Source organism: Neoarius graeffei, chromosome 15, assembly GCF_027579695.1.
Source record: "Neoarius graeffei isolate fNeoGra1 chromosome 15, fNeoGra1.pri, whole genome shotgun sequence".
In the NCBI taxonomy this organism is placed as follows: Eukaryota; Metazoa; Chordata; class Actinopteri; order Siluriformes; family Ariidae; genus Neoarius; species Neoarius graeffei.
Genome location: NC_083583.1, coordinates 45,590,615 through 45,618,143, shown reverse-complemented (window position 1 = coordinate 45,618,143; position 27,529 = coordinate 45,590,615). Strand labels below are relative to the sequence as shown.

The following is a 27,529-nucleotide window of genomic DNA, read 5'->3' as shown; positions in this document are numbered from 1 at the left end:
TGCGAAAGCCTTGTAGCAAGATCATGCAGAGGCCTTGAGAGTGTTTAGAATTGAGTAATTATAGCTATTCCTCTGTTTGTTTGATCAATTTAGTTTAATGTAAACCTTAATAATGTCCATTTGTAACTAATAGCAAGTTTAATAAAACTGTGCTCTGGGTCAGAAGAATAGAAGACTCTACGGCTCCAATAAATAGCTAAAATATTATACACATTTAAATAAAGGTCATGGAATAACTTTTTACTGAGGGAGTTCTATGTAATCGTTTTGTAGATTCTCTTAACTCGTTAGTTCGGCAGCATTGCTACTTGCCCCAAATAGGTCTTGCCACAGAGAAAGAAAACGTAAATGGCATTAAACATTACTGTTACATGGACATTTGTTACAAGGTCATGCCCACTGATACTCAGAATTAGACTGTATATTAAAATGCACTTAGAAATGCATGTGTTTAGTAAGTTTTCTCTGTGCTGATCTTTGTTTGTCAGGGTGGAAGTCACCATGATGACCCTGCGTGCCTCCCTCCCAGCAGTAGCCTATTACCAACGTCCCATGCCTCAGGCATCCCACAGCCTACAGGAGCACCAGAGGGCTTCACTAGTTAGTACCAACCAGATCTAACCAAATGACCAAGTGTACACAGACATGTACAGTGGTGCTTGAAAGTTTGTGAACCCTTTAGAATTTTCTCTTTCTGCATAAATATGACCTAAAACATCATCAGATTTTCACACAAGTCCTAAAAGTAGATAAAGAGAACCCAGTTAAACAAATGAGACAAAAATATTATACTTGGCCATTTATTTATTGAGGCAAATTATCCGATATTACATATCTGTGAGTGGCAAAAGTATGTGAACCTTTGCTTTCAGTATCTGGTGCAGAGCCTAATCTAGGGCACGTAATACGCGTTTTTTTAATCTGTCTGTCGCACATCCACTTTTTGGGCACGAGAGTGATATCGCGTATCTTCATTTTGTCGCGCATTTGTAAGTAGAGAGCGTGTAGTCACGTTTTACTGAATCTTGTGCGTATCAATTTGTCAGCACCAGCTAGCAAGCACTGCGGTAAATATAGCGTTGTTTACACACCTATTAGAAAGGACCGAAGTATTCCGAATGGTTTATTTAGCGGGTAAAACAGTTTTGTGAACTATTATCATTGGTCACTGAACCGGAAGACAGTGTATCTCAGCCAATCGTGTGAAGTGTTTTAAAAATACCCAAAAGCACATGGCATATCGTTCTGTCTCATCCAAACATAACAATGTCAAAACGCGTGGTCACGTTGAAAAACCTTTGGACGAAAAAAGAAAAAAGGAAACAAAACGAAGACACAGAAGTGACAGATACTAATCCAGCCGACATTACACAACCCGATACAAGTACTATTTGATATGCAATATTAACCTAGTCATATTTGAAATGCAACATTATACTACTGGTGGTCAAATTGGTAAAAATAGGCTAGTCGCATGATTTATAATAAAGTAGTAACCTAGTCATATAACAGAAAACTAGTCATATTTGTAAGGTTTTGCAGTATATAATTCTTCATATAGTTTTTGATCTAAAATCTTTACATTTTTAAAGTTCAGATCTGATTGTAATGTTTGTGCAATACTATAAACTGTGGATAAGTGTTTGCTGATATGGTTTTCATATCACTGTGTTAAAGGATGTGTATAATGCCATAATTATGGTATTATATAGAATAACATCTGATATGAATGTTTGTTACATGTATTTAGTTTTATTAATAAAACTGTTCTGTTTATAGATGTACTCTTGAAAATATCTACCAATGTATTACTTATTTTTCTGTCCCCACTGACTGGAACAAATGAGGGATATTTTTACCCATGTTAATATTTTCTGTCCCCTGTTTCTACAGCTAGTGAGGGATCTGTCCCCTATTTTCAAATTCCTAGATTAGGCTCTGTGGTGTGACCCCCTTGTGCAGCAATAACTGCAACTAAACATTTCTGGTAACTGTTGATCAGTCCTGCACACCGGCTTGGAGGAATTTTAGCCCATTCCTCTGTACAGAACAGCTTCAACTCTGGGATGTTGGTGGGTTTCCTCACATGAACTGCTCGCTTCAGGTCCTTCCACAACATTTCGATTGGATTAAGGTCAGGACTTTGACTTGGCCATTCCAAAACATTAACTTTATTCTTCTTTAACCATTCTTTGGTAGAATGACTTGTGTGCTTAGGGTCGTTGTCTTGCTGCATGACCCACCTTCTCTTGAGATTCAGTTCATGGACAGATGTCCTGACATTTTCCTTTAGAATTCGCTGGTATAATTCAGAATTCATTGTTCCATCATTGATGGCAAGCCGTCCTGGCCCAGATGCAGCAAAACGGGTCCAACCCATGATACTACCACCACCATGTTTCACAGATGGGATAAGGTTCTTATGCTGGAATGCAGTGTTTTTCCTTTTTTTCAAACATCTCATCTCCTTATCTCTAGCCGCCTTATCCTGTTCTACAGGGTCGCAGGCAAGCTGGAGCCTATCTCAGCTGACTACGGGTGAAAGGCGGGGTACACCCTGGACAAGTCGCCAGGTCATCACAGGGCTGACACATAGACACAGACAACCATTCACACTCACATTCACACCTACGGTCAATTTAGAGTTACCAGTTAACCTAACCTGCATGTCTTTGGACTGTGGGGGAAACCGGAGCACCCGGAGGAAACCCACGCGGACACGGGGAGAACATGCAAACTCCACACAGAAAGGCCCTCGCCAGCCACGGGGCTCGAACCCGGACCTTCTTGCTGTGAGGTGACCGCGCTAACCACTACACCACCGTGCCGCCCCTTTTTCAAACATAACGCTTTTCATTTAAACCAAAAAGTTCTATTTTGGTCTCATCCGTCCACAAAACATTTTTCCAATAGCCTTCTGGCTTGTCCACATGATCTTTAGCAAACTGCAGACAAGCAGCAATGTTATTTTTGGAGAGCAGTGGCTTTCTCCTTGCAACCCTGCCATGCACACCATTGTTGTTCAGTATTCTCCTGATGGTGGACACATGAACATTTAACATTAGCCAATGTGAGAGAGGCCTTCAGTTGCTTAGAAGTTACCCTGAGGTCCTTTGTGACCTCGCTGACTATTACACTCCTTGCTCTTGGAGTGATCTTTGTTGGTTGACCACTCCTGGGGAGGGTAACAATGGTCTTGAATTTCCTCCATTTGTACACAATCTGTCTGACTGTGGATTGGTGGAGTCCAAACTCTTTAGAGATGGTTTTGTAACTTTTTCCAGCCTGATGAGCGTCAACAACGCTTTTTCTGAGGTCCTCCGAGATCTCTTTTGTTCATGCCATGATACACTTCCACAAACGTGTTGTGAAGATCAAACTTTGATAGATCCCCGTTCTTTAAATAAAACAGGGTGCCCACTCACACCTGATTGTCATCCCATTGATTGAAAACACCTGACTCTAATTTCACCTTCAACTTAACTGCTAATCCTAGAGGTTCACATACTTTTGCCACTCACAGATATATGTAATATTGGATCATTTTCCTCAATAAATAAATGGCCAAGTATAATATTTTTGTCTCATTTGTTTAACTGGGTTCTCTTTATCTACTTTTAGGACTTGTGTATAAATCTGATGATGTTTTAGGTCACTTTAAAACACTTCACACGATTGGTTGAGATACACTGTCTTCCGGTTCAGTGACTAATGATAATAGTTCACAAAACTGTTTTACCCGCTAAATAAACCATTCGGAATACTTCGGTCCTTTCTAATAGGTGTGTAAACAACGCTATATTTACCGCAGTGCTTGCTAGCTGGTGCTGACAAATTGATACGCACAAGATTCAGTAAAACGTGACTACACGCTCTCTACTTATAAATGCGCGACAAAATGAAGATACGCGATATCACTCTCGTGCCCAAAAAGTGGATGTGCGACAGACAGATTAAAAAAACGCGTATTATCGCGTATTACGCGCCCTAGATTAGGCTCTGCACCAGACACTGAAAGCAAAGGTTCACATACTTTTGCCACTCACAGATATGTAATATTGGATAATTTTCCTCAATAAATAAATGACCAAGTATAATATTTTTGTCTCATTTGTTTAACTGGGTTCTCTTTATCTACTTTTAGGACTTGTGTATAAATCTGATGATGTTTTAGGTCATATTTATGCAGAAATAGAGATAATTCTAAAGGGTTCACAAACTTTCAAGCACCACTGTATGTTTGTTTGCATGTGTTTTTATATATTGGCTCTCTGGCTGCAGGTTTGCCAGGAGGTGTAGCCACACACTCTTCAAATAGTGGTGACATTAAGCGGGAAGACAAAGAAGAGGATGAGAACTCCTCCATTGCAGATAAGTCTGAAGAGGAAAAGAAGGACCCCAAAGTGTCTCGCAACAGAACAAGGTGTGCGATCTTTTTGTGATATTCAGTTTTTTTAACATATTGAAGATTTGAGAATTGAGTATGGGGTGTGGCTTCCTGCATGGCTGGAAACGTGAGTGTTTAAATCACACCTTAAGCCTCCAGCGAACTGTGTAATGTGTTCATGCTCTTGAACAAAGGGTCGAGTCTGTTTTCAAAATGTCTGGGCTTATCCCAGGCACACTGCTCCCTCTCATGGTCTTCTCCCTCCCCTCCCCAACTCTCACATTGTTTTCAGAAAGGAGGCGTTTTCCCTCCAGGTCCATTCAAGTGTTTCAGACCAGGGAGAAGAGTAAGTTTCCATCATTGTCACTGCTGAGACGCTTCAAGATCAAATAGTCAATTGTGTCTCTTATTGTAAATCTTTTTAATTTGTAGGGCATGCACACCCTTCACAGGTTCAGGCATGTTTTGTCAGTTCACCAATGGTGAATATTTTAAGCAATTAGTAGAAACTGTCTTCATGATTTTAAATTTTATGACTTATACTGGTTTGAAGTTAAATTATTTGTATTTGGAAAACTAAACACTTTTATTTAATAGTATTTATTGACGCTATTAAACATGCTTGTAGTACTTGAGTCCAGGACTCGAGTCTGACTCGTGCCTTAATTTTAAGGACTTGTGACCTTGAGCACTGATGACTCTGACTTGGACTCGTGCATTAACTGCATTAGGAGTTGTAAATTGGAGACGAGGACTCAGATTTTTTCCTTATTTTTTGTAACATGCTATAATAATTTGGCATGAAATATTTATATCTACATTAATTTTATACTAATTTCGTGCAAGAGTGTCACACCTGCGTGCCTTGGCGCATGCATCAGAGACTTTCGGTCGCACCCCGTATAGCACGCGCACCAAGCGAACTCTTGCGTGCGTGCCGTAAATGATTTGCACCTGCACAGGACTAAGGCACAATCAGTGCGCCTGTGTAAAAACTGTGAAAACGCACTTTCTTCGCGAAGTATTGAGTTGCGTAATGCTGTAATCAGTAATGCTGATGCGTTACTGAGCCTTATTTCCTTGTTTGGTTTCCTGATCCCTGATTTTCTCTTTCTTGTTTTTGATTCTGCTGATTCTACGATAACCTGTTTGTGCCTCACTTGACCTATAGCCTGTTTTTACTTTTTTTTTTTTTTTATAATTTTGCCTGATTGTTCTTGTTTGTTTACCTGTCTTCACTTGTATTAATAAACACACCTTCTGCACTTACATCCGTCTCCCAACCATCTCTGACAGAATACTTTGCACTCCCTGACAAAGAGAACGCACATTCACCTGTTCATACGTCATGTTCAGGAACAAACTAATGTTAAAGGTGCTAAAACAGCCACCATCAACTCGACTCTGGAAATTTAATTTTTTTATTATTATTACATTTTTAATATATAAATGACTTGGACTTAACTCTGACCTCGTGGTTTAGTGACTCGACTACAGCACTGCTATTAAATACATAATAAAGTGGACTATATAGTATCAGTTTAAGTGAAGTGGAATGCTGTTTTTCTCGCTCACACATACAAAACTTCATTTGCTCTTTTTTTTTTTGTCCAAACTACTACTTTATACGTCGTATAATTTACATAAAATTACATTATTTGTTTCCCTTGTCAGTCAAGGTATGTTTTGTGGCTATTTTAAAGCTGTAAGGCTATCTGTAACTACTAATATCAGTTTCATGGAAATTGCTTGTGTAAATCATCACTCGCGTCACAAACCACATAAAGTTGTTAACCAATTTTAAATACACTTGCTTTATTATGTACGGTTATCAACTAAAAATGGACAAATGTTTTGTTGCATAGTAGCAGCCATCTTGAAGCCAGAATCATGGCTGGAAACCTATTTTGATATCGCGAGTATCGGAACTGGTAAAAGGTGTAGCCCAAAGTTTGAAAAAATTGTACATTAGACATGATTCTGATGGTATACTTTTTAATATATAATTGGAATTCTGATTGAGGGAACTGTTTACTTACACCCAGCACTACTGAGCAAAACAATATCTTTTGAGGCAAGTCTGTTAGATAAAACTTTTATTACTTGTTAGCAATATTAACCTTGCAGCTCCTGTGTAATACTATAGAAGACAACTTCTAAACATGTTTTGGGTAACTCATTTTATTTGAGGTAACAGAAAATCTCTTTAATGCCTAACCTGTGGTAAAAATAATAATTTTTTTTTTTTTTTTTAAACATTTTATCTCCTAACCCCCCCCCATAGTAAAGATGACGAGGATGATGAAGATCTGCCAGCCGAGGTGAAACTGGAACGAGAGAAAGAACGGCGTGTGGCCAACAACGCGCGTGAGAGATTGCGTGTGCGAGACATCAATGAGGCCTTTAAAGAACTGGGCCGCATGTGCCAACTGCACCTGAGCACGGACAAACCACAGACCAAACTACTCATCCTTCACCAGGCCGTCAACGTCATCCTCAATCTGGAGCAGCAAGTGCGGGGTCAGTGCTGGCTAAACCAAGTCTCTCTCACTCAGTGTTTAGGTTTAGTGGTGGGTGTGTGTGTTTTGTTTTTTCCCAAAAAAAAATATCATGCACTTGGCATTATTGAATCATGTCTACTGCAAAATGCTCATCCTCGGTCTTATTCTTGGAATATAATTTTAATCTCTAATGCCGCTTTTCCACTACCAACGCGGCTGAGTCGGGCTGAGCTGTGCCGTGCTGAGTTGAGCTGAGTGGGGCTGTTGGAGTTGCATTTCGACTACAACCTCGCTGAACCGTGCTGGCTGGAAGTGGGTGGACACATTGGGTGGAGTTAGCAAAAGTGGGTGGACGTCACGTGATGTCGTTAGGCGGCGCAAACAGTGACATCAGTGATCTTTTAAGCGGTAGTCTCACGACCCGGATAGTAAACAATAAACATGGAGGATATGGAGTCGTTAGTGTTGCTGGTCTTGGTGCTGTGGCTTGTTGTCACTGACAACGCCAACAGATACTGGCAAGAGCGTATAGATGAGGCGAGGCGCATAAAGCTTCAGAAATTCTCGTAATTCTTCTTCTTCCGGGTTTACGGTGTTTACAGATCCCAGCGTGCTCGCGGGGCGTGTGTGGGCGTGTGAGGACACTCCTCCTCACCAGTCAGTGCACAGGGGAGTGTCTCCTCACGCCCCTAGCCTCACTCGGCTCGGTTTGGCTCGCTTCAGCCCCACTCCAAAACCGTGCGAGTTTTGGGTGCTAAGCAGGGCTGAAGCGAGCTGAGTCGTGCTGCTCTGAGGTAGTCGAAACGCGAGCCGTGTCGGGCTGAAGCGAGCTGAAGTGAGCTGAAAAAGGGTAGTGGAAAAGGGCCATAAGGTACTATTGAGACTATGGTACTATTTCTCAGTGTTTCACGCTGCCTTGAGTCACAGCTCGAGCAGATGTGTGTGTGTGTGTGTGTGAGAGAGTTGTATATTTCTATAAAGCTGCTTAGTGACAATGTCCATTGTTAGTGCTATAAAAATAAAATGGAATTTGAATCAGTACAAAACAGTATGGTTGGCTGGCATGTATTGGAGGAAGTGTGTGTTAGTCTTCACCTTCCCTGGGTAGTAGCTGTTGTATGAATAACTGCTGTTTATGTTGACGTTATCATTGTTAATAATATTTGGCATTTGTGTTCAGCAATTTTATGTATTTTTTAAATTAAGAAAAAAAACAAGGGAAGGAGGCTTATTCAGTCTTTTGAGATTTGTCAGAGTGCACATTGGCTAATATTACAGTTGCAGTCAACAATAAATATTCTGTTGTCTCATTTCCTATTCCCCTCTATCTCTACCTTTCCCTTTTTTTTTTTTCTTCCCCTCTCTAGAGCGCAATCTGAACCCGAAGGCAGCGTGTCTGAAACGACGGGAGGAAGAAAAGGTGTCTAGTGTGGTGGGTGACTCTCCAATGCAGCTGCCAGGACCTCACCCTGCTCTGGGAGGAGATGGACACAGTTCTGTTGGTCATATATGATGGTAGGTTCATAGAGGTTCAAGCTGATTGATGGACAGGGTTTCTCAGTAGTCCTACCTATACTTCTGTTTTAAATTTCCTGGTGATTTTGTTGTATTAGGAAATGATCAGGATTTGAGTCGATTGATGGTTCTATGTAAACCAATGTGAATATTCCTGACTTGTTTTGCAGATCAGTGGCTCATGGAAGAAGTGGCCTTTTTATAATCTTCCCTCACCCTCTTCAAAGTATGTGTGTTTTCTCACACATGTTGACTTGGAAAGTGTATCGTCCATGAAATGTAAAAGATGCATCTTCACACGTCCAGAAACACAAGTGTACTGCCAAACTGACAACCCATTTTGCTGCACTCCTGATTGTGATTACCAGCGTAAATGTGAAGAACTCTGTGTATTTTTTTTTAATTTTCCTCTTTTTTTTTTTTCCTTTTTCTGCTTCCATGAACTGATGGAACACAGGGAAAGACATGTTGTATCTACCATGGACAATTTACCCCACAACTGAGATTATGGGGCAGGGGACACCTACAAATATCAAAATTTAATCAAGGATTTGTGCCTAAATAATTGTTACATTTTTATAAGAGACACTGAAGCAAATTGCTTACTTGTGTGGAACAAATCTGTTTGGGAGTTGCTTGTAAATGAGCAATGTTTTTATGTAGCTTGGCATTCCCTGCTTAAAGGTACAGTCTTACATGCGTTGTGTAACCAAACCCATGTGATGTGGGAGAGAACCTGTGGTGCTTTTTGGGGACTGCAATATCCCAACATGCCTAGGTCTATATTTAAAGGGAGAAAGTTCACAGATCCGCTGAAGTCGTTAGACTCTTGTGAAACTGATTGGTTTCAATCAAAGCCGCGATTTTTCTTTTTCAAAGAACATTTTCAGATTTTTTTTTTTTTAAATAAACACCAGACAGTGATCAGTCACTTTTCTGCTACTCAGAGCAAACACAAAGCTCATGAGAGCACACAAAAGGTGTCTGTGTTAACTTAAGATCCCGGTTGGAAGTATTTGGTACATTTTCTAAATAAATTCACCAGCGTATGGTGTGTTAGCCTCAGCATTCCTGCTTGTTTCCAGTTATCTTGTTTCCTGTATAAACCCAGAGTGAAGCCCTGATGCCCAGCAGTGTGAAAGTTACGACATTATTTCAGGGATATGCTGTTGTCCGCTAAGTACGTCTGCTGTTCGAGCTGAGGATACTCTGATTCGCAAAGAGTAACTACTCCAGCACATCTCTCATTGTTCTCTTGTCCTTCCTAAAACACCAGTTCAAAGCATTTTCTGAAAAGAGGTGTACATGCTCTCATCGACTGTTGTTGCCAAAACACTGAAACCTCATTATGTCCACCTCACACATGCATAAAGGATATTATTTCAACTTGAGCAAAATGTAAGAACGTATATATATAAAAATATATATATTTTGTTAGTATATGCATTGTAGATTTATAAATAATAATAAAAAAATCACTATTAATTTGAAGTGTAGAAATCTATATTGTTCAAGTGAGAGAGCAGGGCAGGGTATGATAGAATGACCGGAGCAGTGCATTTCAGAAGGGCCCTGGATTATTTGTGTAATGTCCACTTTGTTCACCTGTGCTCCACCGATCTCTGATAGCGTCTGCGTGCGTAACATTTACTCTCTACGTTGCCGTGTTTAGACTTCATTTAGCTCTGTCACAAAAACAGGTAAAGGAGTGATTTTGATTCTTTATGTTTGAGAGTTCTTGGAAGCCTGTTGTGTCAAAACATTGTTACTGATGGATGAAAATCTTCCTTTGATTAGGGAAGGTGGGTCATGCGGTTACGTCACTGTCTGTAATTGCAATTCCCTTCATACTGACCTTTTTTTTTTTTTAAATATATAAATGGAATGAAATGTTAAGCAATTATTGCCCAGCTCTCATCTCAGTTTTGAACACATTATGCAACTGGTTTTGAATGTACGCTCAAATATAGATTATACTCCTTATTTGCTGTACATCAGAATACTGCCAATTCAGTTATTTTATTTCATTTGCCAGTATATAATCTATCCATTTCTGAATTTAATAGTTTTTTTTTTTAATCTTGTGTGATTACATGGATGGTTTTAATGTATCTAAGATAATACAGTGTTAATTCATAACATTTCTACAATCTTGTCTGTTCTGGACACTGTTAAATGCAGATAGTTGTTTTCAAAAGGAGATTATAGGAAAGCATATCCATCACTAAAGGAAGGATGCATAACTGACCTTTTGAATATTTTCAATGTGGCCTTCTCATTCTCAAGGCAGTCATATTTGGCGCCTTATTCGTGCCTAAATTTATTTTTCTTCTGAAATAATATTCTTCATTTATCTTTTAAAATGTTTTGAAGTGCTCAAAGTAAATGAATAACTAAAGTCTCTTGACTGACATTTCATTTTTCAGGAAAAAGAGAATCAACCATTTCATAAAGTTATAAATTTCTGCTGAGGTGTGTATGATTTGTCAGGAAGCGTGATGCTTGTGGTTGGATGGACTTTTTTTTTTGTTGTTGTTTTGTTTACTTGTATCATCCCCCCAGTCATATGTCTTTCTGTTGGTGTCTGTTTCCAAGTACTCATGACTTTACAAAGCATGTCAACCTATGGGTGAAGGATCTTCCATTTTGCAGATTGTTTAAACTCTAGACTGTTGGCAGTATTTTTCACCAACAGCCAAATTTATAAACACACTAGCAGTGAGCACACACATTAGCTTCTAGGTGGAGTTTTTGTTTGTTTCTTTCTTCTTCTTCTTTTTTTTTTTTTAAACCCAGAGAAAATTCAGTTCTATGAATTATATAAAATGGAAAAACAGGCTTGCTCTGTTTGACTTTGCATTTGTTGCCAACATGGACTTGAAGTCCATCACTGCATCTTCCACGAAATCTCCCCCCCAAAAAAAAAAAAAAAATTAGTGTTTACTGGTTCTGTTACTCAAGTGAAACTATACAGACTGGTGGAAAACTTTTTTTTTTTTTTGCAGAGGGTCTGCATTTTGGGACATCTAATAACATTCTTTTAAATTCGTTTATGATCACTCAAAATGTTTCACACAAAATTAAATTTCAGAGTTTGCCAAGTCTTGTCAAGCATGTACATGCATGTCCTGTGGCAGTTTATATTTTTATGGGAAGTGTTCAGCTTTCCACAATGCTGTTTCAAAAACAGCATTAATAACTGCTGTTGTATCTGAAGCAAAATATCCTGCCCAACATTTCTATACTAGTACACAACTGTTATTTACTTTGAATAGGGGACATGAACAATATAAAATACTGCTGTTGTGGCTTCAGAGTGCCTCTCCTGGTGTGTGTGTGCGTGCGTGCGTGCGCACGTGTGCGTGGGTGTCTTTTCAGTCTCTTATTTCTGTCTTATGTTTTTATAAATATATAAATATATATAAGTAGGTATTAAGATTCTGTCCTGTATATAACAGTAATGTAGCAATAAATGTGCCATTTTTAACAAAATTCTACATTTTTTCCAATGTCTGAGTTTGAATCTTGTATACCATAAAAAGTTAAATAAATAAAAACATGTAATAGAAGGCGTATCATTATTTTGACAGCCTGTACTGCTTCCTCAACGAAGGGAAGAAAGAAAGGAAATTCTAAATCGGATTCTAAATCTCAAACAGGGACTGGCTGTGTCAAGTTTTCGTAGCCAAAATAATTGGTGTCCACTGAATCCCAAATTACTCCCTACTTCTACACTAATCAGCCATAACATTAAAGCCACCTGCCTAATATTATGTAAGTCCCCCATTGGGTGGTGGTGTAGTGGTTAGCACTGTCGCCTCACAGCAAGAAGGTTCTGGGTTTGAACGTCGCGGCCGCCAGGGGCCTTTCTGTGTGGAGTTTACATGTTCTCCCTGTGTTTGTGTGGGTTTCCCCCACAGTTCAAAGACATGCAGATTTGGTACAATGGGGCCACTGTAATTGGCGCAAGCTGTAGTGGTTTCCCAGCCATAATGTATGTACATATCTTGCTATGGCAAAGTTAATAAATCAAATCAAATCACTGTGCTGCCAGAACAGCTCTGACCCATTGAGGCAGCACTAAAACATTAAATTTTTCAGCAATTTATGCTATAGTAGCGCTTCTATGGGATTGGACCAGATGGGTTAATCTTTGCTCCCCATGCACACCAGTGAGCCTTGGGTACTGATGATCTTGTCACCAGTACACTGGTTGTCGTTCCATGGTAGATACTAGCTTTTGGTAGGCACTAACCATTTGCATACCAGGACCACCCCATAAGACCTGCCATTTTGGAGATTCTCTAACCCAGTCATATAGTCATCACAATTTCACCCTTGTCAGAGCCACTCAGATCCTTACCTTTTTTTTTTGCTTCCAACACATCAACTTTGAGAACTATCTATTTGCTGCTTAATATGTCTCACTCCTTGACGGGTGCTATTATAATATGATAATCTTCTTTTGGCTGCTCCCATTAGAAGTTGCCACAGCAGATCTGTTCCACATATTTGATTTGGCATAGGTTTTACACCGGATGCCCTTCCTGACGCCACCCTCCCCAATCTATCTGGGCTTGGGACCAGCACGAAGTATGCTCTGTCTTGTGCAACCTCAGTGACTGGGTATTTTTTACCTAATCTGCATGTCTGGTTTCCTCCACAGTTCAGAGCACCTGGAGGAAACCCACGCAGACACGGGGAGAACATGTAAACTCACACAGAAAGGTTCCCATCGGCCATGAGGTTCAAACCCGGAACAATCTTGCTGTGAGGGAACAGTGTTGACCACTGCAGCACCATGCCGTCCTGCTAGTATAATATGATTAGTGTTATTTAATTAACCTCCCAGTGGCTTTAAGGTTATGGCTGATTGGCGTATAAGCACACTACATGACATATAATAGATTCTATACTTTATTTAGCAGTTGGGATTTTGGCTTTTGTTTAAATTGTGTTATATGTGAATTCTTGAATTTGATTGGTCGGAAGGTATGAATTAATTATTATTTTTATTCATTCATTTATTTATTTATTTTTACAATAGCTCCAATAGTAGACCCACCTGTAATTCAAATCAGTTTTTTTTTTATATTCTTTGCTCAGTATGTTATTGTTTCTCTGGTAACATGTCATTCACAAGGCTGTATGGTGGAAGCTCATAATCTAAGACGAATAATAAACTGATTTTTAAAAATGCTATGGAACAAAGAAAATATATAATTGTTCATACGGTGTTGTCTGCAAGGAGACATTTATTTAATATTATGGAAAAGGTCTCAAGTGTGAACACTTTATCAATAAGTTTTCTGCCATGCTGCACTGTCCAGTTTCTCTGTAACATGACAAGAGGAGTGGTGTTTTTTTTTGTCTGATTAATTTCAAAAGAAAAAGGAGGCTAGCGAGGGAGCAACTGTTCGATGTACGTAAACAATAACAGTTTCACAACATTAAATATAACCATAAATAGTTAAAAAGTACTATATTGTGAAACGTGTGTAGGACACCTGACTATCACACCCATATGTGGGTCTTTCCCAAACTTTTGCACAAAGTTGTAAGCACCCAATTGTTGAGAATGTCTTTGTATATTGTACATTATTATTTAAGCTTTCCTTTCACTGGGACTCACAGGCACAAATCTCTTCCAGCATAACAACGCCCCTTTGCATAAATCTAGGTTCATACAGAGATGGTTTACCAAGGTTAGTGTGGAAGAACTTGAGTGTCCTACACAGAGCCCTGACCTCAACCTGACTAAACACCTTTGGGATGAACTGGAATGTTGACTGTGCACCAGGCCTCTTTACCGAACCTCACTGCCTGACCTCACTAATGCTCGTGGCTGAATAGGCAGAAATCCCCATAAACATGTTCCAAAATCTAGTGGAAAGCCAAAAGATTCCTAAAAGATTGGAGGCTGTTAAAGCAGCAAAGGGGGACTAACTTTGGAACGGGATGTTCAACAAATGCATTTGGATATGATGGTGAGGTGTCCATGCTTTTAGCCAAATAGTGTATAACATAATACTCATTCCGTGGCGGCACAGTGGTGTAGTGGTTAGCGCTGTCGCCTCACAGCAAGAAGGTCCAGGTTCGAGCCCCGTGGCCGGCGAGGGCCTTTCTGTGCGGAGTTTGCATGTTGTCCACGTGGGTTTCCTCCGGGTGCTCCGGTTTCCCCCACAGTCCAAAGACATGCAGGTTAGGTTAACTGGTGACTCTAAATTGACCGTAGGTGTGAATGTGAGTGTGAATGGTTGTCTGTGTCTATGTGTCAGCCCTGTGATGACCTGGCGACTTGTCCAGGGTGTACCCCGCCTTTCACCCGTAGTCAGCTGGGATAGGCTCCAGCTTGCCTGCAACCCTGTAGAACAGGATAAAGCGGCTAGAGATAATGAGATGAGATGAGATAATACTCATTCCTAAAATTGCTAAAAATTACATTACTAAAAATTGTAATCACTGACATTGACTGCATGACATGACCGTTTATTATTTTCCAATAACAACAGACCATGCTGTGCTTTATTCCTTGCCAGATATAATCTCAACATAATGTGAATACTGCTGCTGCTGCTGCTGTTTAATCATCTTCAGTAATATGACTGGATAAGAGTTCATAGTCACAGACATTCTGCCTATTGCATAGTGTCTACTGAAATGTCATCCAATCCCAGTACATTAGGCAGGCTGGGGAAACATATTTTTAGCAGCAAAGGTTATAATTTTGTGCAAATCTTGAGCATTATTTTGATCTTAGATTTCTACCAAGACCTTTAAAGGACTCCAGCTGTAGTGGGCTGGGGAGCTGCATGCGCTGTGGCTCTGATCTATTTCAGCCATCAGTGGCTTGTTCTGGATGATGTCTTCTACAAACATTTCAATTTCAAGGACTAGAAATTGTGCCATACAGTAAACGTAATGGGTGTACAGTGGTTGTATAAAGCAGTATGGATCTAGTCAGACTTCACCTAAAGTTGGCCCTATAAACAGAAAAAGTCAAGACTATAAGTAAACAGATAATGTTACTTTTACGTATTGTACATTTTCTACCAGATTTTATGTTTTGAAATATCAAATGATGTTTCACTATGCCATTGAATATCCCATAACAAATGTACAACACCAAGGGATTTAGCTATGCTACAGAATCCATATTGGTACCTTCTTTAAAAAGTGATCAAATAAACCCGATTAAACAAACCTGATTCTGCAGTTGGTTCTTGTTCGCCTTTATTGGGTCTTCTTAAACACCTAAACAGCTCTGTCTTCTCTGGTCTTATGCGAAGAGTACAGAATAGTTCCCAGATGTTGGTGCACAATTTGTGCAAATTGTCAAGCACTGATGCAGTTGAAGTGCAACACTATGCAACACTCTTTGATGCTTTGTCACAGGCTGACTGACTCATCTTACAACATGACATTTGGAATATTCAGTTATAATATAGGTTTTGGGTTTGTCCAGTCAGTTGAATCAGACACATTAAAAACTGTGCACAATTATTTATTTCAAGGTATGATGAAATATATCTGCATGTGTAATATGGCTGTAGTATTGAATTTCTTAAATTCAAGCTTCAGAAGTTTGCATAACGTAATATCATGCTAATTAAACTCCAACTGTGCATTAAAGGTGTAATGTAAAGAAATGTAACATCAAATTAATGCTCAGGATTTACACAAAATTATAACCTTTGCTGGTAAAAATATTGGCCTGCAATTCATGGCCTGCATTTCAGCCTGTCTAATGTACTGGGATTGGGTGATATTCCAGTAAACACTATGCAATAGGCAGAATGTCTGTGAGTATGACTAATCAGTTTCTGAAGTAGGATCAATGCAACCCTAACTACATGTTGTTTATGAGTTACTGGTTTAGTTAGTCATCATTAAATCAAATCTAGTGCTATTGCAATAAATGATTAATTAATCTTACAGGGCAAAAAATATATATATTTTCTTTATTTTCTTTTTTCTTTATGTAAGATGGTATTTTGTATTGTCTGGGTAACCCATAACCACTGAGCTACAACTTCCCATGACACTTATGGCAGTTGGACGACTTAATTTTAAGTTAGTGTAAGATAATTCACGTGAATACTTATGTATTATTATTATTATTATTAATAAAAGATAACCACTCTGAACTTCACCTCGTGGTACATATATCCAATGACAGTATATTACACCTAGCATATTGTTAATGGCATGGCACCTTGGCACAGCAGGTAGCACTACTTCCTCATAGCTCCTTCGTCCCATGTATGTGAATGTGAGTCTGCAACTAAACGTTTCCGGTAACTGTTGATCAACACAGTCCAAAGAACTGGGTTCTCTTTATCTACTTTTAGGACTTGTGTGAAAATCTGATGATGTTTTAGGTCATATTTATGTAGAAATATAGAAAATTCTAAAGGGTTCACAAACTTTCAAGCACCACTGTAGATACTTAATGGGCAAGTCTGTCTGACTGTGGATTGGTGGAGTCCAAACTCTTTAGAGATGGTTTTGTAACCTTTTCCAGCCTGATGAGCATCAACAACGCTTTTTCTGAGGTCCTCAGAAATCTCCTTTGTTCGTGCCATGATACACTTCCACTTCCTGAGCTCGGCCTTACCGTCTGTGTGGAGTTTCTGTACATTTTCTCCCTGTATCCATATGAGTTTCCTCCCACATGTTGGTAAATGGATTGGCTGTGCTATATTGGTTACCCTAAGTGTGAATGAGTGTGTGAATATGCATGTGCATGTGCATGTTGCCCTGAGATGGAATGGTGTCCCATCCAGGGTGTATACCTGCCTTGCATCTACTGTTTCTGGCATAGACGTTGGATTCACTCCAATCCTGACCAGAATAAAGTGGGAATTGAAGATGAATGAATGAATTTGGCTTATGATATATGGATGAAGTATAAATTACTGAAGAGGAATGAATGTATGAATGAAATAACAACAACAGCAGCAACAACAACAACAATAATAATAATGTTATGACCGGGTAGCACGGTGGTGTAGTGGTTAGCGCTGTCGCCTCATAGCAAGAAGGTCCTGGGTTTGAGCCCAGCGGCTGGCGAGGGCCTTTCTGTGCGGAGTTTGCATGTTCTCCCTGTGTCTGCGTGGGTTTCCTCCGGGTGCTCCGGTTTCTCCCACAGTCCAAAGACATGCAGGTTAGGTTAACTGGTGACTCTAAATTGACCGTAGGTGTGAATGTGAGTGTGAATGGTTGTTTGTCTCTGTGTGTCAGCCCTATGATGACCTGGCGACTTGTCCAGGGTGTACCCCGCCTTTCACTCATAATCAGCTGGGATAGGCTCCAGCTTGCCTGCGACCCTGTAGAACAGGATAAGCGGCTACAGATAATGGATGGATGGATGTTATGACCTGCTCCTTGGCTAAAACCGGCAAAGATCAGCTTATGAAGAGGAAATAATAATAATAATAATAATAATAATAATCTACTGTTTTAAAGAGGAATGTTTTCAAAACATGATGATTTGAGCATATGTTCATTTGGTAGCTTCAAAGCTTTATTGTGTCATGTACATTTGTCTGAAAGGAATCAGAAAATATTGATACCAAAACTAACCCACAGGGAATACTGAAAAATTTTAAGATCCGAGCAGTTATAGTTACACATGGTTTCCATTATTTTTAGGTTGGAGAACTCCTTATAGTAAATTAAATTGAACAGTGATGTTCGACATTGTTCTCTTACATTGTATACTACTTTTAACCCACCATAGGATAAGAGCTATTCTAATACTGTCATCTGTTCACTTTCTTTCTGGCTTTCTCTCTATCTCTTTTATCCAGATGCCTCTTCTGCTTGTTACTTCTACACTCGTGATACAATCTGTGCTGCTGTGGTTGATTCCACATGGATACCCTAAAGACTGCTGTTTGACTGTACAGTATAGAGTTGTAGACAAGGTGGCATGGTGGTGCAGGGGTTAGCACTGTCACCAGAGGTGACAGTGCAAGCAGGTTCTAGGTTCGAACCTGACAGTTGACTGGGGCCTTTCTGTGTGGAGTTCACATGTTCTTCTTGTGTCTATCCAAAGATATGTGGATTAAGTCAACAGGCTACTCTAAATTGCCCATAGCTGTGAATATGAGTGTGAATACAGTAGTTGTCTGTCTCTCTGTATAAGTCCCATGATAGACTGGTGACCCATCCAGGGTGTACCCCACCTCTCGCCCACTGTAACTGGTTCCTTATCCCCTCAACGGACAAGCAATGCAAAAAAAAAAGAATGAGTAGTAGAAGAGTAATAATTTCTAATCTCGCTGTCACTCAGAAAAGAATGGACCCTCTTCTGGTTCCTTTCAAAGTTTCTTCCTTATGTCATCTTGCCACTGTCACCTCTGGCTTGCCCATTAGGTATCTACAGTGGTGCTTGAAAGTTTGTGAACCCTTTAGAATTTTCTATATTTCTACATAAATATGACCTAAAACATCATCAGATTTTCACACAAGTCTTAAAAGTAGATAAAGAGAACCCAGTTAAACAAACGAGACAAAAATATTATCCTTGGTCATTTATTTATTGAGGAAAATGATCCAATATTACATGTCTGTGAGTGGCAAAAGTATGTGAACCTTTGCTTTCAGTATCTGGTGTGACCCCCTTGTGCAGCAATAACTGCAACTAAACGTTTCCGGTAACTGTTGATCAGTCCTGCACGCTGGCTTGGAGGAATTTTAGCCCATTCCTCCGTACAGAACAGCTTCAACTCTGGGATGTTGGTGGGTTTCCTCACATGAACTGCTCGCTTCAGGTCCTTCCACAACATTTAGATTGGATTAAGGTCAGGACTTTGACTTGGCCGTTCCAAAACATTAACTTTATTCTTCTTTAACCATTCTTTGGTAGAATGACTCGTGTGCTTAGGGTCGTTGTCTTGCTGCATGACCCACCTTCTCTTGAGATTCAGTTCATGGACAGATGTACTGACATATTCCTTTAGAATTCACTGGTATAATTCAGAATTCATTGTTCCATCAATGATGGCAAGCTGTCCTGGACCAGATGCAGCAAAACAGGCCCAAACCATGATACTACCACCACCATGCTTCACAGATGGGATAAGGTTCTTATGCTGGAATGCAGTGTTATCCTTCCTCCAAACATAACGCTTCTCATTTAAACCAAAAAGTTCTATTTTGGTCTCATCATAGCCTTCTGGCTTGTCCACGTGATCTTTAGCAAACTGCAGATGAGCAGCAATGTTATTTTTGGAGAGCAGTGGCTTTCTCCTTGCAGCCCTGCCATGCATACCATTGTTGTTCATTGTTCTCCTGATGGTAGACTCATGAACATTAACATTAGCCAATGTGAGAGAGGCCTTCAGTTGCTTAGAAGTTACCCTGGGGTCCTTTGTGACTTCGCTGACTATTATACGCCTTGCTCTTGGAGTGATCTTTGTTGGTTGACCACTCCTGGGGAGGGTAACAATGGTCTTGAATTTCCTCCATTTGTACACAATCTGTCTGACTGTGGATTGGTGGAGTCCAAACTCTTTAGAGATGGTTTTGTAACCTTTTTCAGCCTGATGAGCATCAAAAATGCTTTTTCTGAGGTCCTCAGAAATCTCCTTTGTTCGTGCCATGATACACTTCCACAAACATGTGTTGGAAGATCAGACTTTGATAGATCCCTGTTCTTTAAATAAAACAGGGTGCCCACTCACACCTGGTTGTCATCCCATTGATTGAAAACACCTGACTCTAATTTCACCTTCAACTTAACTGCTAATCCTAGAGGTTCACATACTTTTGCCACTCACAGATATGTAATATTGGATCATTTTCCTCAATAAATAAATGACCAAGTATAATATTTTTGTCTCATTTGTTGAACTGGGTTCTCTTTATCTATTTTTAGGACTTATGTGAAAATCTGATGATGTTTTAGGTCATATTTATGCAGAAATATAGAAAATTCTAAAGGGTTCACAAACTTTCAAGCACTACTGTAAATATAAATCTCCATCCAGTTACCATCCATCCATTATCTGTAGCCGCTTTTCTTGTTCTACAGGGTCGCAGGCAAGCTGGAGCCTATCCCAGATGACTGTGGGTGAGAGGCTGGGTACACCCTGGACAAGTCGCCAGGTCATGACACATAGATACAGACAACCATTCACACCTACGGTCAATTTAGAGCCACCAATTAACCTAACCTGCATGTCTTTGGACTGTGGGGGAAACTGGAGCGCCTGGAGGAAACCCACACAGACACGGGGAGAACATGCAAACTCCACACAGAAAGGCCCTTGCCAGCCGCTGGGCTTGAACCCAGGACCTTCTTGCTGTGAGGTGACAGTGCTGACTACTACACTACCATGCCACCCCCTCGATTCAGTTACAATTTTTGTAAAGTCGCTTTGTAAACAATTATACTGTTCAAAGCACCATGGCACCCGTGAATTAAGGATCCATCCATCCATTATCCGTAGCTGCTTATCCTGTTCTACAGGGTCACAGGCAAGCTGGAGCCTATCCCAGCTGACTATGGGTGAGAGGCGGGGTACACCCTGGACAAGTCGCCAGGTTATTGCAGGGCTGACACATAGACACACAACCATTCACACTCACATTCACACCTCCGGTCAATTTAGAGCCACCAATTAGCCAAACCTGCATGTCTTTGGACTGTAGGGGAAACCAGAGGAAGCCCACGCAGACATGGGGAGAACATGCAAACTCTGCACAGAAAGGCCCTCGCCGGCCACGGGGCTCGAACCCGGACCTTCTTGCTGTGAAGCGACAGTGCGAACCATCCAGTTAGAATTTTTGTAAAGTTGCTTTGTTAAACATTCATATTGTTCAAAGCACCATCGCACCTATGAATGAAGGATCCTTCAGCTCTTAAAATCCAGTCTAACCCCTGAGTTTCCTGTATGATATGCTTTGTTAAAGCGTGGTAGGTTAATTAAACCATTTCTATTTTCAGTGTAATCACACATTATAAAAAAACAAAAAATAAAAAAAAAATCCTTGTGTATAGGGTAATAGAGGGGGTTTCCAGTGCTTGCACAGGTCTGGAGAGTGTGTGATTGTCCCTGCAGGGTGCATGATGTCTTTCATTAGTCTCATTGCAGGGGGAGGGGAGGCAAGTGCAGAGGAGAAGAGAGGGGATTTAACGATCAACCAGGAGACACACATACCTAAATAACATGCAAATGGAGAAAAACGAGTAAGTAGCAAATGCATATCTTCGATTTGAACACGTCTGTATTTTCCTTTTTGCAGTGAAGTCGCCGTGCTGGTTGTTTGTGTGAGAATAAAGCAGGTCGGTGGTATTTTTTTTGTTGTCCATGTGAGCAGCCGAGCAGATCAGTTTCCCTGCGCACAGAATGTAAGATAATGCAGCAGGCTCTCTGTCCAACTCGGTAACAAAGCTAGCCTAGCGTTCCCGAACAGCTCTGTGTGAGTGTGTGGGCTGAGCACCAGGCGACGGGGTGTCGAAAAGCACTTCAAAATGTACAAAAGAGCCCGTTGTGCTTACAGGCTCGGCTTGTGTTATCATTAGAGCCTTTTTATAGTCGTTAATGTTACGGCTAAGCGGGACTCTCTCTGTGTGTGTGTGTGTGTGTGTGTGTGTTTTGCTAGCTAAACTAGAACTAGCCCTATATCATTACAGCTTTATGACATGTCTGTAGCAGGGTTATTAGATTTTCACGCGTCCTGACATGTTTACGGCCGGTCAACACGTGAAGACACGCCGTTTTACTGCCATTTCCATTGAACTGCAGTGCTAATGTTAATGTTAATGTGGCCGAGCTGGAAACAGTCGCAGCGTTTGTGTGCAAACTCGCAATCTTTCAGCCTGGACTCAGCGACACCGCGCTTTGGGGAATGAATGAGTTTCCTTTCTCTCTCTCTGTCTCTCTCTCCGGGGTCCATTTTATAATGAACTTTACACAGAAATTACTCGGATATTATCAAATGTCAAACCAGAGTGGTTGGTTGATGGGAATATCTACTTTGGGACCAAAACACGAACCGGATTTTTACAGTTCTTCAGTATGTTAGTGTACAGTTCTTCAGTATGTGGGTTTACAGTTCTTCAGTATGTTTGTGTACAGTTCTTCAGTATGTGTGTTTACAGTTCTTCAGTATGTGTGTTTACAGTTCTTCAGTATGTGTGTTTACAGTTCTTCAGTATGTTAGTGTACAGTTCTTCAGTATGTGTGTTTACAGTTCTTCAGTATGTGTGTTTACAGTTCTTCAGTATGTGGGTTTACAGTTCTTCAGTATGTTTGTGTACAGTTCTTCAGTATGTGTGTTTACAGTTCTTCAGTATGTGTGTTTACAGTTCTTCAGTATGTGTGTTTACAGTTCTTCAGTATGTTAGTGTACAGTTCTTCAGTATGTGTGTTTACAGTTCTTCAGTATGTGTGTTTACAGTTCTTCAGTATGTTAGTGTACAGTTCTTCAGTATGTGTGTTTACAGTTCTTCAGTATGTGTGTTTACAGTTCTTCAGTATGTGTGTTTACAGTTCTTCAGTATGTTAGTGTACAGTTCTTCAGTATGTGTGTTTACAGTTCTTCAGTATGTGTGTTTACAGTTCTTCAGTATGTGGGTTTACAGTTCTTCAGTATGTTTGTGTACAGTTCTTCAGTATGTGTGTTTACAGTTCTTCAGTATGTGTGTTTACAGTTCTTCAGTATGTGTGTTTACAGTTCTTCAGTATGTTAGTGTACAGTTCTTCAGTATGTGTGTTTACAGTTTTTCACTATGTGTGTTTACAGTTCTTCAGTATGTTAGTGTACAGTTCTTCAGTATGTGTGTTTACAGTTCTTCAGTATGTTAGTGTACAGTTCTTCAGTATGTTAGTGTACAGTTCTTCAGTATGTGGGTTTACAGTTCTTCAGTATGTTTGTGTACAGTTCTTCAGTATGTGTGTTTACAGTTCTTCAGTATGTGTGTTTACAGTTCTTCAGTATGTTAGTGTACAGTTCTTCAGTATGTGTGTTTACAGTTTTTCAGTATGTGTGTTTACAGTTCTTCAGTATGTTAGTGTACAGTTCTTCAGTATGTGTGTTTCCAGTTCTTCAGTATGTGTGTTTACAGTTCTTCAGTATGTGTGTTTACAGTTCTTCAGTATGTTAGTGTACAGTTCTTCAGTATGTGTGTGTACAGTTCTTCAGTATGTGTGTTTACAGTTCTTCAGTATGTGTGTTTACAGTTCTTCAGTATGTTAGTGTACAGTTCTTCAGTATGTGTGTTTACAGTTCTTCAGTATGTTAGTGTACAGTTCTTCAGTATGTGTGTTTACAGTTCTTCAGTATGTTAGTGTACAGTTCTTCAGTATGTGTGTTTACAGTTCTTCAGTATGTTAGTGTACAGTTCTTCAGTATGTGTGTTTACAGTTCTTCAGTATGTGTGTTTACAGTTCTTCAGTATGTGTTTCCAGTTCTTCAGTATGTTAGTGTACAGTTCTTCAGTATGTGTGTTTACAGTTCTTCAGTATGTTAGTGTACAGTTCTTCAGTATGTGTGTGTACAGTTCTTCAGTATGTTAGTGTACAGTTCTTCAGGATGTTAGTGTACAGTTCTTCAGTATGTTAGTGTACAGTTCTTCAGTATGTGTGTTTACAGTTCTTCAGTATGTGTGTTTACAGTTCTTCAGTATGTGTTTACAGTTCTTCAGTATGTGTGTTTCCAGTTCTTCAGTATGTTAGTGTACAGTTCTTCAGTATGTGTGTTTACAGTTCTTCAGTATGTTAGTGTACAGTTCTTCAGTATGTGTGTTTAAAGTTCTTCAGTATGTTAGTGTACAGTTCTTCAGTATGTGTGTTTACAGTTATTCAGTATGTTAGTGTACAGTTCTTCAGTATGTTAGTGTACAGTTCTTCAGTATGTGTGTTTAAAGTTCTTCAGTATGTTAGTGTACAGTTCTTCAGTATGTGTGTTTAAAGTTCTTCAGTATGCTAGTGTACAGTTCTTCAGTATGTGTGTTTAAAGTTCTTCAGTATGTTAGTGTACAGTTCTTCAGTATGTGTGTTTACAGTTATTCAGTATGTTAGTGTACAGTTCTTCAGTATGTTAGTGTACAGTTCTTCAGTATGTGTGTTTAAAGTTCTTCAGTATGTTAGTGTACAGTTCTTCAGTATGTGTGTTTAAAGTTCTTCAGTATGTTAGTGTACAGTTCTTCAGTATGTGTGTTTAAAGTTCTTCAGTATGTTAGTGTACAGTTCTTCAGTATGTTAGCGTACAGTTCTTCAGTATGTTAGTGTACACTTCTTCAGTATGTGTGTTTACAGTTCTTCAGTATGTGTTTACAGTTCTTCAGTATGTTAGTGTACAGTTCTTCAGTATGTGTGTTTACAGTTCTTCAGTATGTTAGTGTACAGTTCTTCAGTATGTGTGTTTAAAGTTCTTCAGTATGTTAGTGTACAGTTCTTCAGTATGTGTGTGTACAGTTGTTCAGTATGTGTGTGTACAGTTCTTCAGTATGTGTTTACAGTTCTTCAGTATGTTAGTGTACAGTTCTTCAGTATGTGTTTACAGTTCTTCAGTATGTGTGTTTACAGTTCTTCAGGATGTTAGTGTACAGTTCTTCAGTATGTTAGCGTACAGTTCTTCAGTATGTTAGTGTACAGTTCTTCAGTATGTGTTTACAGTTCTTCAGTATGTGTTTACAGTTCTTCAGTATGTTAGTGTACAGTTCTTCAGTATGTGTGTTTAAAGTTCTTCAGTATGTTAGTGTACAGTTCTTCAGTATGTGTGTGTACAGTTGTTCAGTATGTTAGTGTACAATTCTTCAGTATGTGTGTGTACAGTTGTTCAGTATGTTAGTGTACAGTTCTTCAGTATGTTAGTGTACAGTTCTTCAGTATGTGTGTTTACAGTTCTTCAGTATGTTAGTGTATAGTTCTTCAGTATGTGTTTACAGTTCTTCAGTATGTGTGTTTACAGTTCTTCAGTATGTTAGTGTACAGTTCTTCAGTATGTGTGTTTACAGTTTTTCAGTATGTGTGTTTACAGTTTTTCAGTATGTGTGTTTACAGTTCTTCAGTATGTTAGTGTACAGTTCTTCAGTATGTGTGTGTACAGTTCTTCAGTATGTGTGTTTACAGTTCTTCAGTATGTGTTTACAGTTCTTCAGTATGTTAGTGTACAGTTCTTCAGTATGTGTGTGTACAGTTCTTCAGTATGTGTGTTTACAGTTCTTCAGTATGTGTGTTTACAGTTCTTCAGTATGTTAGTGTACAGTTCTTCAGTATGTGTGTTTACAGTTCTTCAGTATGTTAGTGTACAGTTCTTCAGTATGTGTGTTTACAGTTCTTCAGTATGTTAGTGTACAGTTCTTCAGTATGTGTGTTTACAGTTCTTCAGTATGTTAGTGTACAGTTCTTCAGTATGTGTGTTTACAGTTCTTCAGTATGTGTGTTTACAGTTCTTCAGTATGTGTTTCCAGTTCTTCAGTATGTTAGTGTACAGTTCTTCAGTATGTGTGTTTACAGTTCTTCAGTATGTTAGTGTACAGTTCTTCAGTATGTGTGTGTACAGTTCTTCAGTATGTTAGTGTACAGTTCTTCAGGATGTTAGTGTACAGTTCTTCAGTATGTTAGTGTACAGTTCTTCAGTATGTGTGTTTACAGTTCTTCAGTATGTGTGTTTACAGTTCTTCAGTATGTGTGTTTACAGTTCTTCAGTATGTGTGTTTCCAGTTCTTCAGTATGTTAGTGTACAGTTCTTCAGTATGTGTGTTTACAGTTCTTCAGTATGTTAGTGTACAGTTCTTCAGTATGTGTGTTTAAAGTTCTTCAGTATGTTAGTGTACAGTTCTTCAGTATGTGTGTTTACAGTTATTCAGTATGTTAGTGTACAGTTCTTCAGTATGTTAGTGTACAGTTCTTCAGTATGTGTGTTTAAAGTTCTTCAGTATGTTAGTGTACAGTTCTTCAGTATGTGTGTTTAAAGTTCTTCAGTATGCTAGTGTACAGTTCTTCAGTATGTGTGTTTAAAGTTCTTCAGTATGTTAGTGTACAGTTCTTCAGTATGTGTGTTTACAGTTATTCAGTATGTTAGTGTACAGTTCTTCAGTATGTTAGTGTACAGTTCTTCAGTATGTGTGTTTAAAGTTCTTCAGTATGTTAGTGTACAGTTCTTCAGTATGTGTGTTTAAAGTTCTTCAGTATGTTAGTGTACAGTTCTTCAGTATGTGTGTTTAAAGTTCTTCAGTATGTTAGTGTACAGTTCTTCAGTATGTTAGCGTACAGTTCTTCAGTATGTTAGTGTACACTTCTTCAGTATGTGTGTTTACAGTTCTTCAGTATGTGTTTACAGTTCTTCAGTATGTTAGTGTACAGTTCTTCAGTATGTGTGTTTACAGTTCTTCAGTATGTTAGTGTACAGTTCTTCAGTATGTGTGTTTAAAGTTCTTCAGTATGTTAGTGTACAGTTCTTCAGTATGTGTGTGTACAGTTGTTCAGTATGTGTGTGTACAGTTCTTCAGTATGTGTTTACAGTTCTTCAGTATGTTAGTGTACAGTTCTTCAGTATGTGTTTACAGTTCTTCAGTATGTGTGTTTACAGTTCTTCAGGATGTTAGTGTACAGTTCTTCAGTATGTTAGCGTACAGTTCTTCAGTATGTTAGTGTACAGTTCTTCAGTATGTGTTTACAGTTCTTCAGTATGTGTTTACAGTTCTTCAGTATGTTAGTGTACAGTTCTTCAGTATGTGTGTTTAAAGTTCTTCAGTATGTTAGTGTACAGTTCTTCAGTATGTGTGTGTACAGTTGTTCAGTATGTTAGTGTACAGTTCTTCAGTATGTGTGTGTACAGTTGTTCAGTATGTTAGTGTACAGTTCTTCAGTGTGTGTACAGTTCTTCAGTATGTGTTTACAGTTCTTCAGTATGTTAGTGTATAGTTCTTCAGTATGTGTTTACAGTTCTTCAGTATGTGTGTTTACAGTTCTTCAGTATGTTAGTGTACAGTTCTTCAGTATGTTAGCGTACAGTTCTTCAGTATGTGTGTTTACAGTTCTTCAGTATGTGTGTTTACAGTTCTTCAGTATGTGTTTACAGTTCTTCAGTATGTGTGTTTACAGTTCTTCAGTATGTTAGTGTACAGTTCTTCAGTATGTGTTTCCAGTTCTTCAGTATGTGTTTA

The 27,529-nt window shown here is 39.3% G+C and overlaps 2 protein-coding genes across 6 annotated transcripts in view; both read left to right on the top strand.

Annotated features, from left to right (window-relative positions):
- The window catches only part of tcf3b (transcription factor 3b), a 28,950-nt gene extending 17,055 nt beyond the window's left edge, over positions 1 to 11,895 (top strand). For all 3 annotated transcript variants that reach the window (XM_060941456.1, XM_060941455.1, XM_060941457.1), the window contains 6 exons: positions 489 to 600; positions 4,282 to 4,423; positions 4,680 to 4,733; positions 6,672 to 6,907; positions 8,256 to 8,403; positions 8,574 to 11,895. In XM_060941456.1, coding sequence (XP_060797439.1) covers positions 489 to 600; positions 4,282 to 4,423; positions 4,680 to 4,733; positions 6,672 to 6,907; positions 8,256 to 8,401 — 690 coding nt within the window. In that variant the 3' untranslated portion in view covers positions 8,402 to 8,403; positions 8,574 to 11,895. The remainder of the gene's footprint in view (positions 1 to 488; positions 601 to 4,281; positions 4,424 to 4,679; positions 4,734 to 6,671; positions 6,908 to 8,255; positions 8,404 to 8,573) is intronic.
- A 9,566-nt stretch (positions 11,896 to 21,461) lies between these two features.
- Positions 21,462 to 27,529, top strand: part of mbd3b (methyl-CpG binding domain protein 3b) — a 45,967-nt gene continuing 39,899 nt past the window's right edge. For 2 of the 3 annotated variants that reach the window (XM_060941452.1, XM_060941453.1), the window contains exon 1: positions 21,462 to 21,601. In XM_060941452.1, the coding sequence (XP_060797435.1) occupies positions 21,582 to 21,601 (20 nt within the window). In that variant the 5' untranslated portion in view covers positions 21,462 to 21,581. The remainder of the gene's footprint in view (positions 21,602 to 27,529) is intronic. The other variant, XM_060941454.1, reaches the window with a different exon arrangement.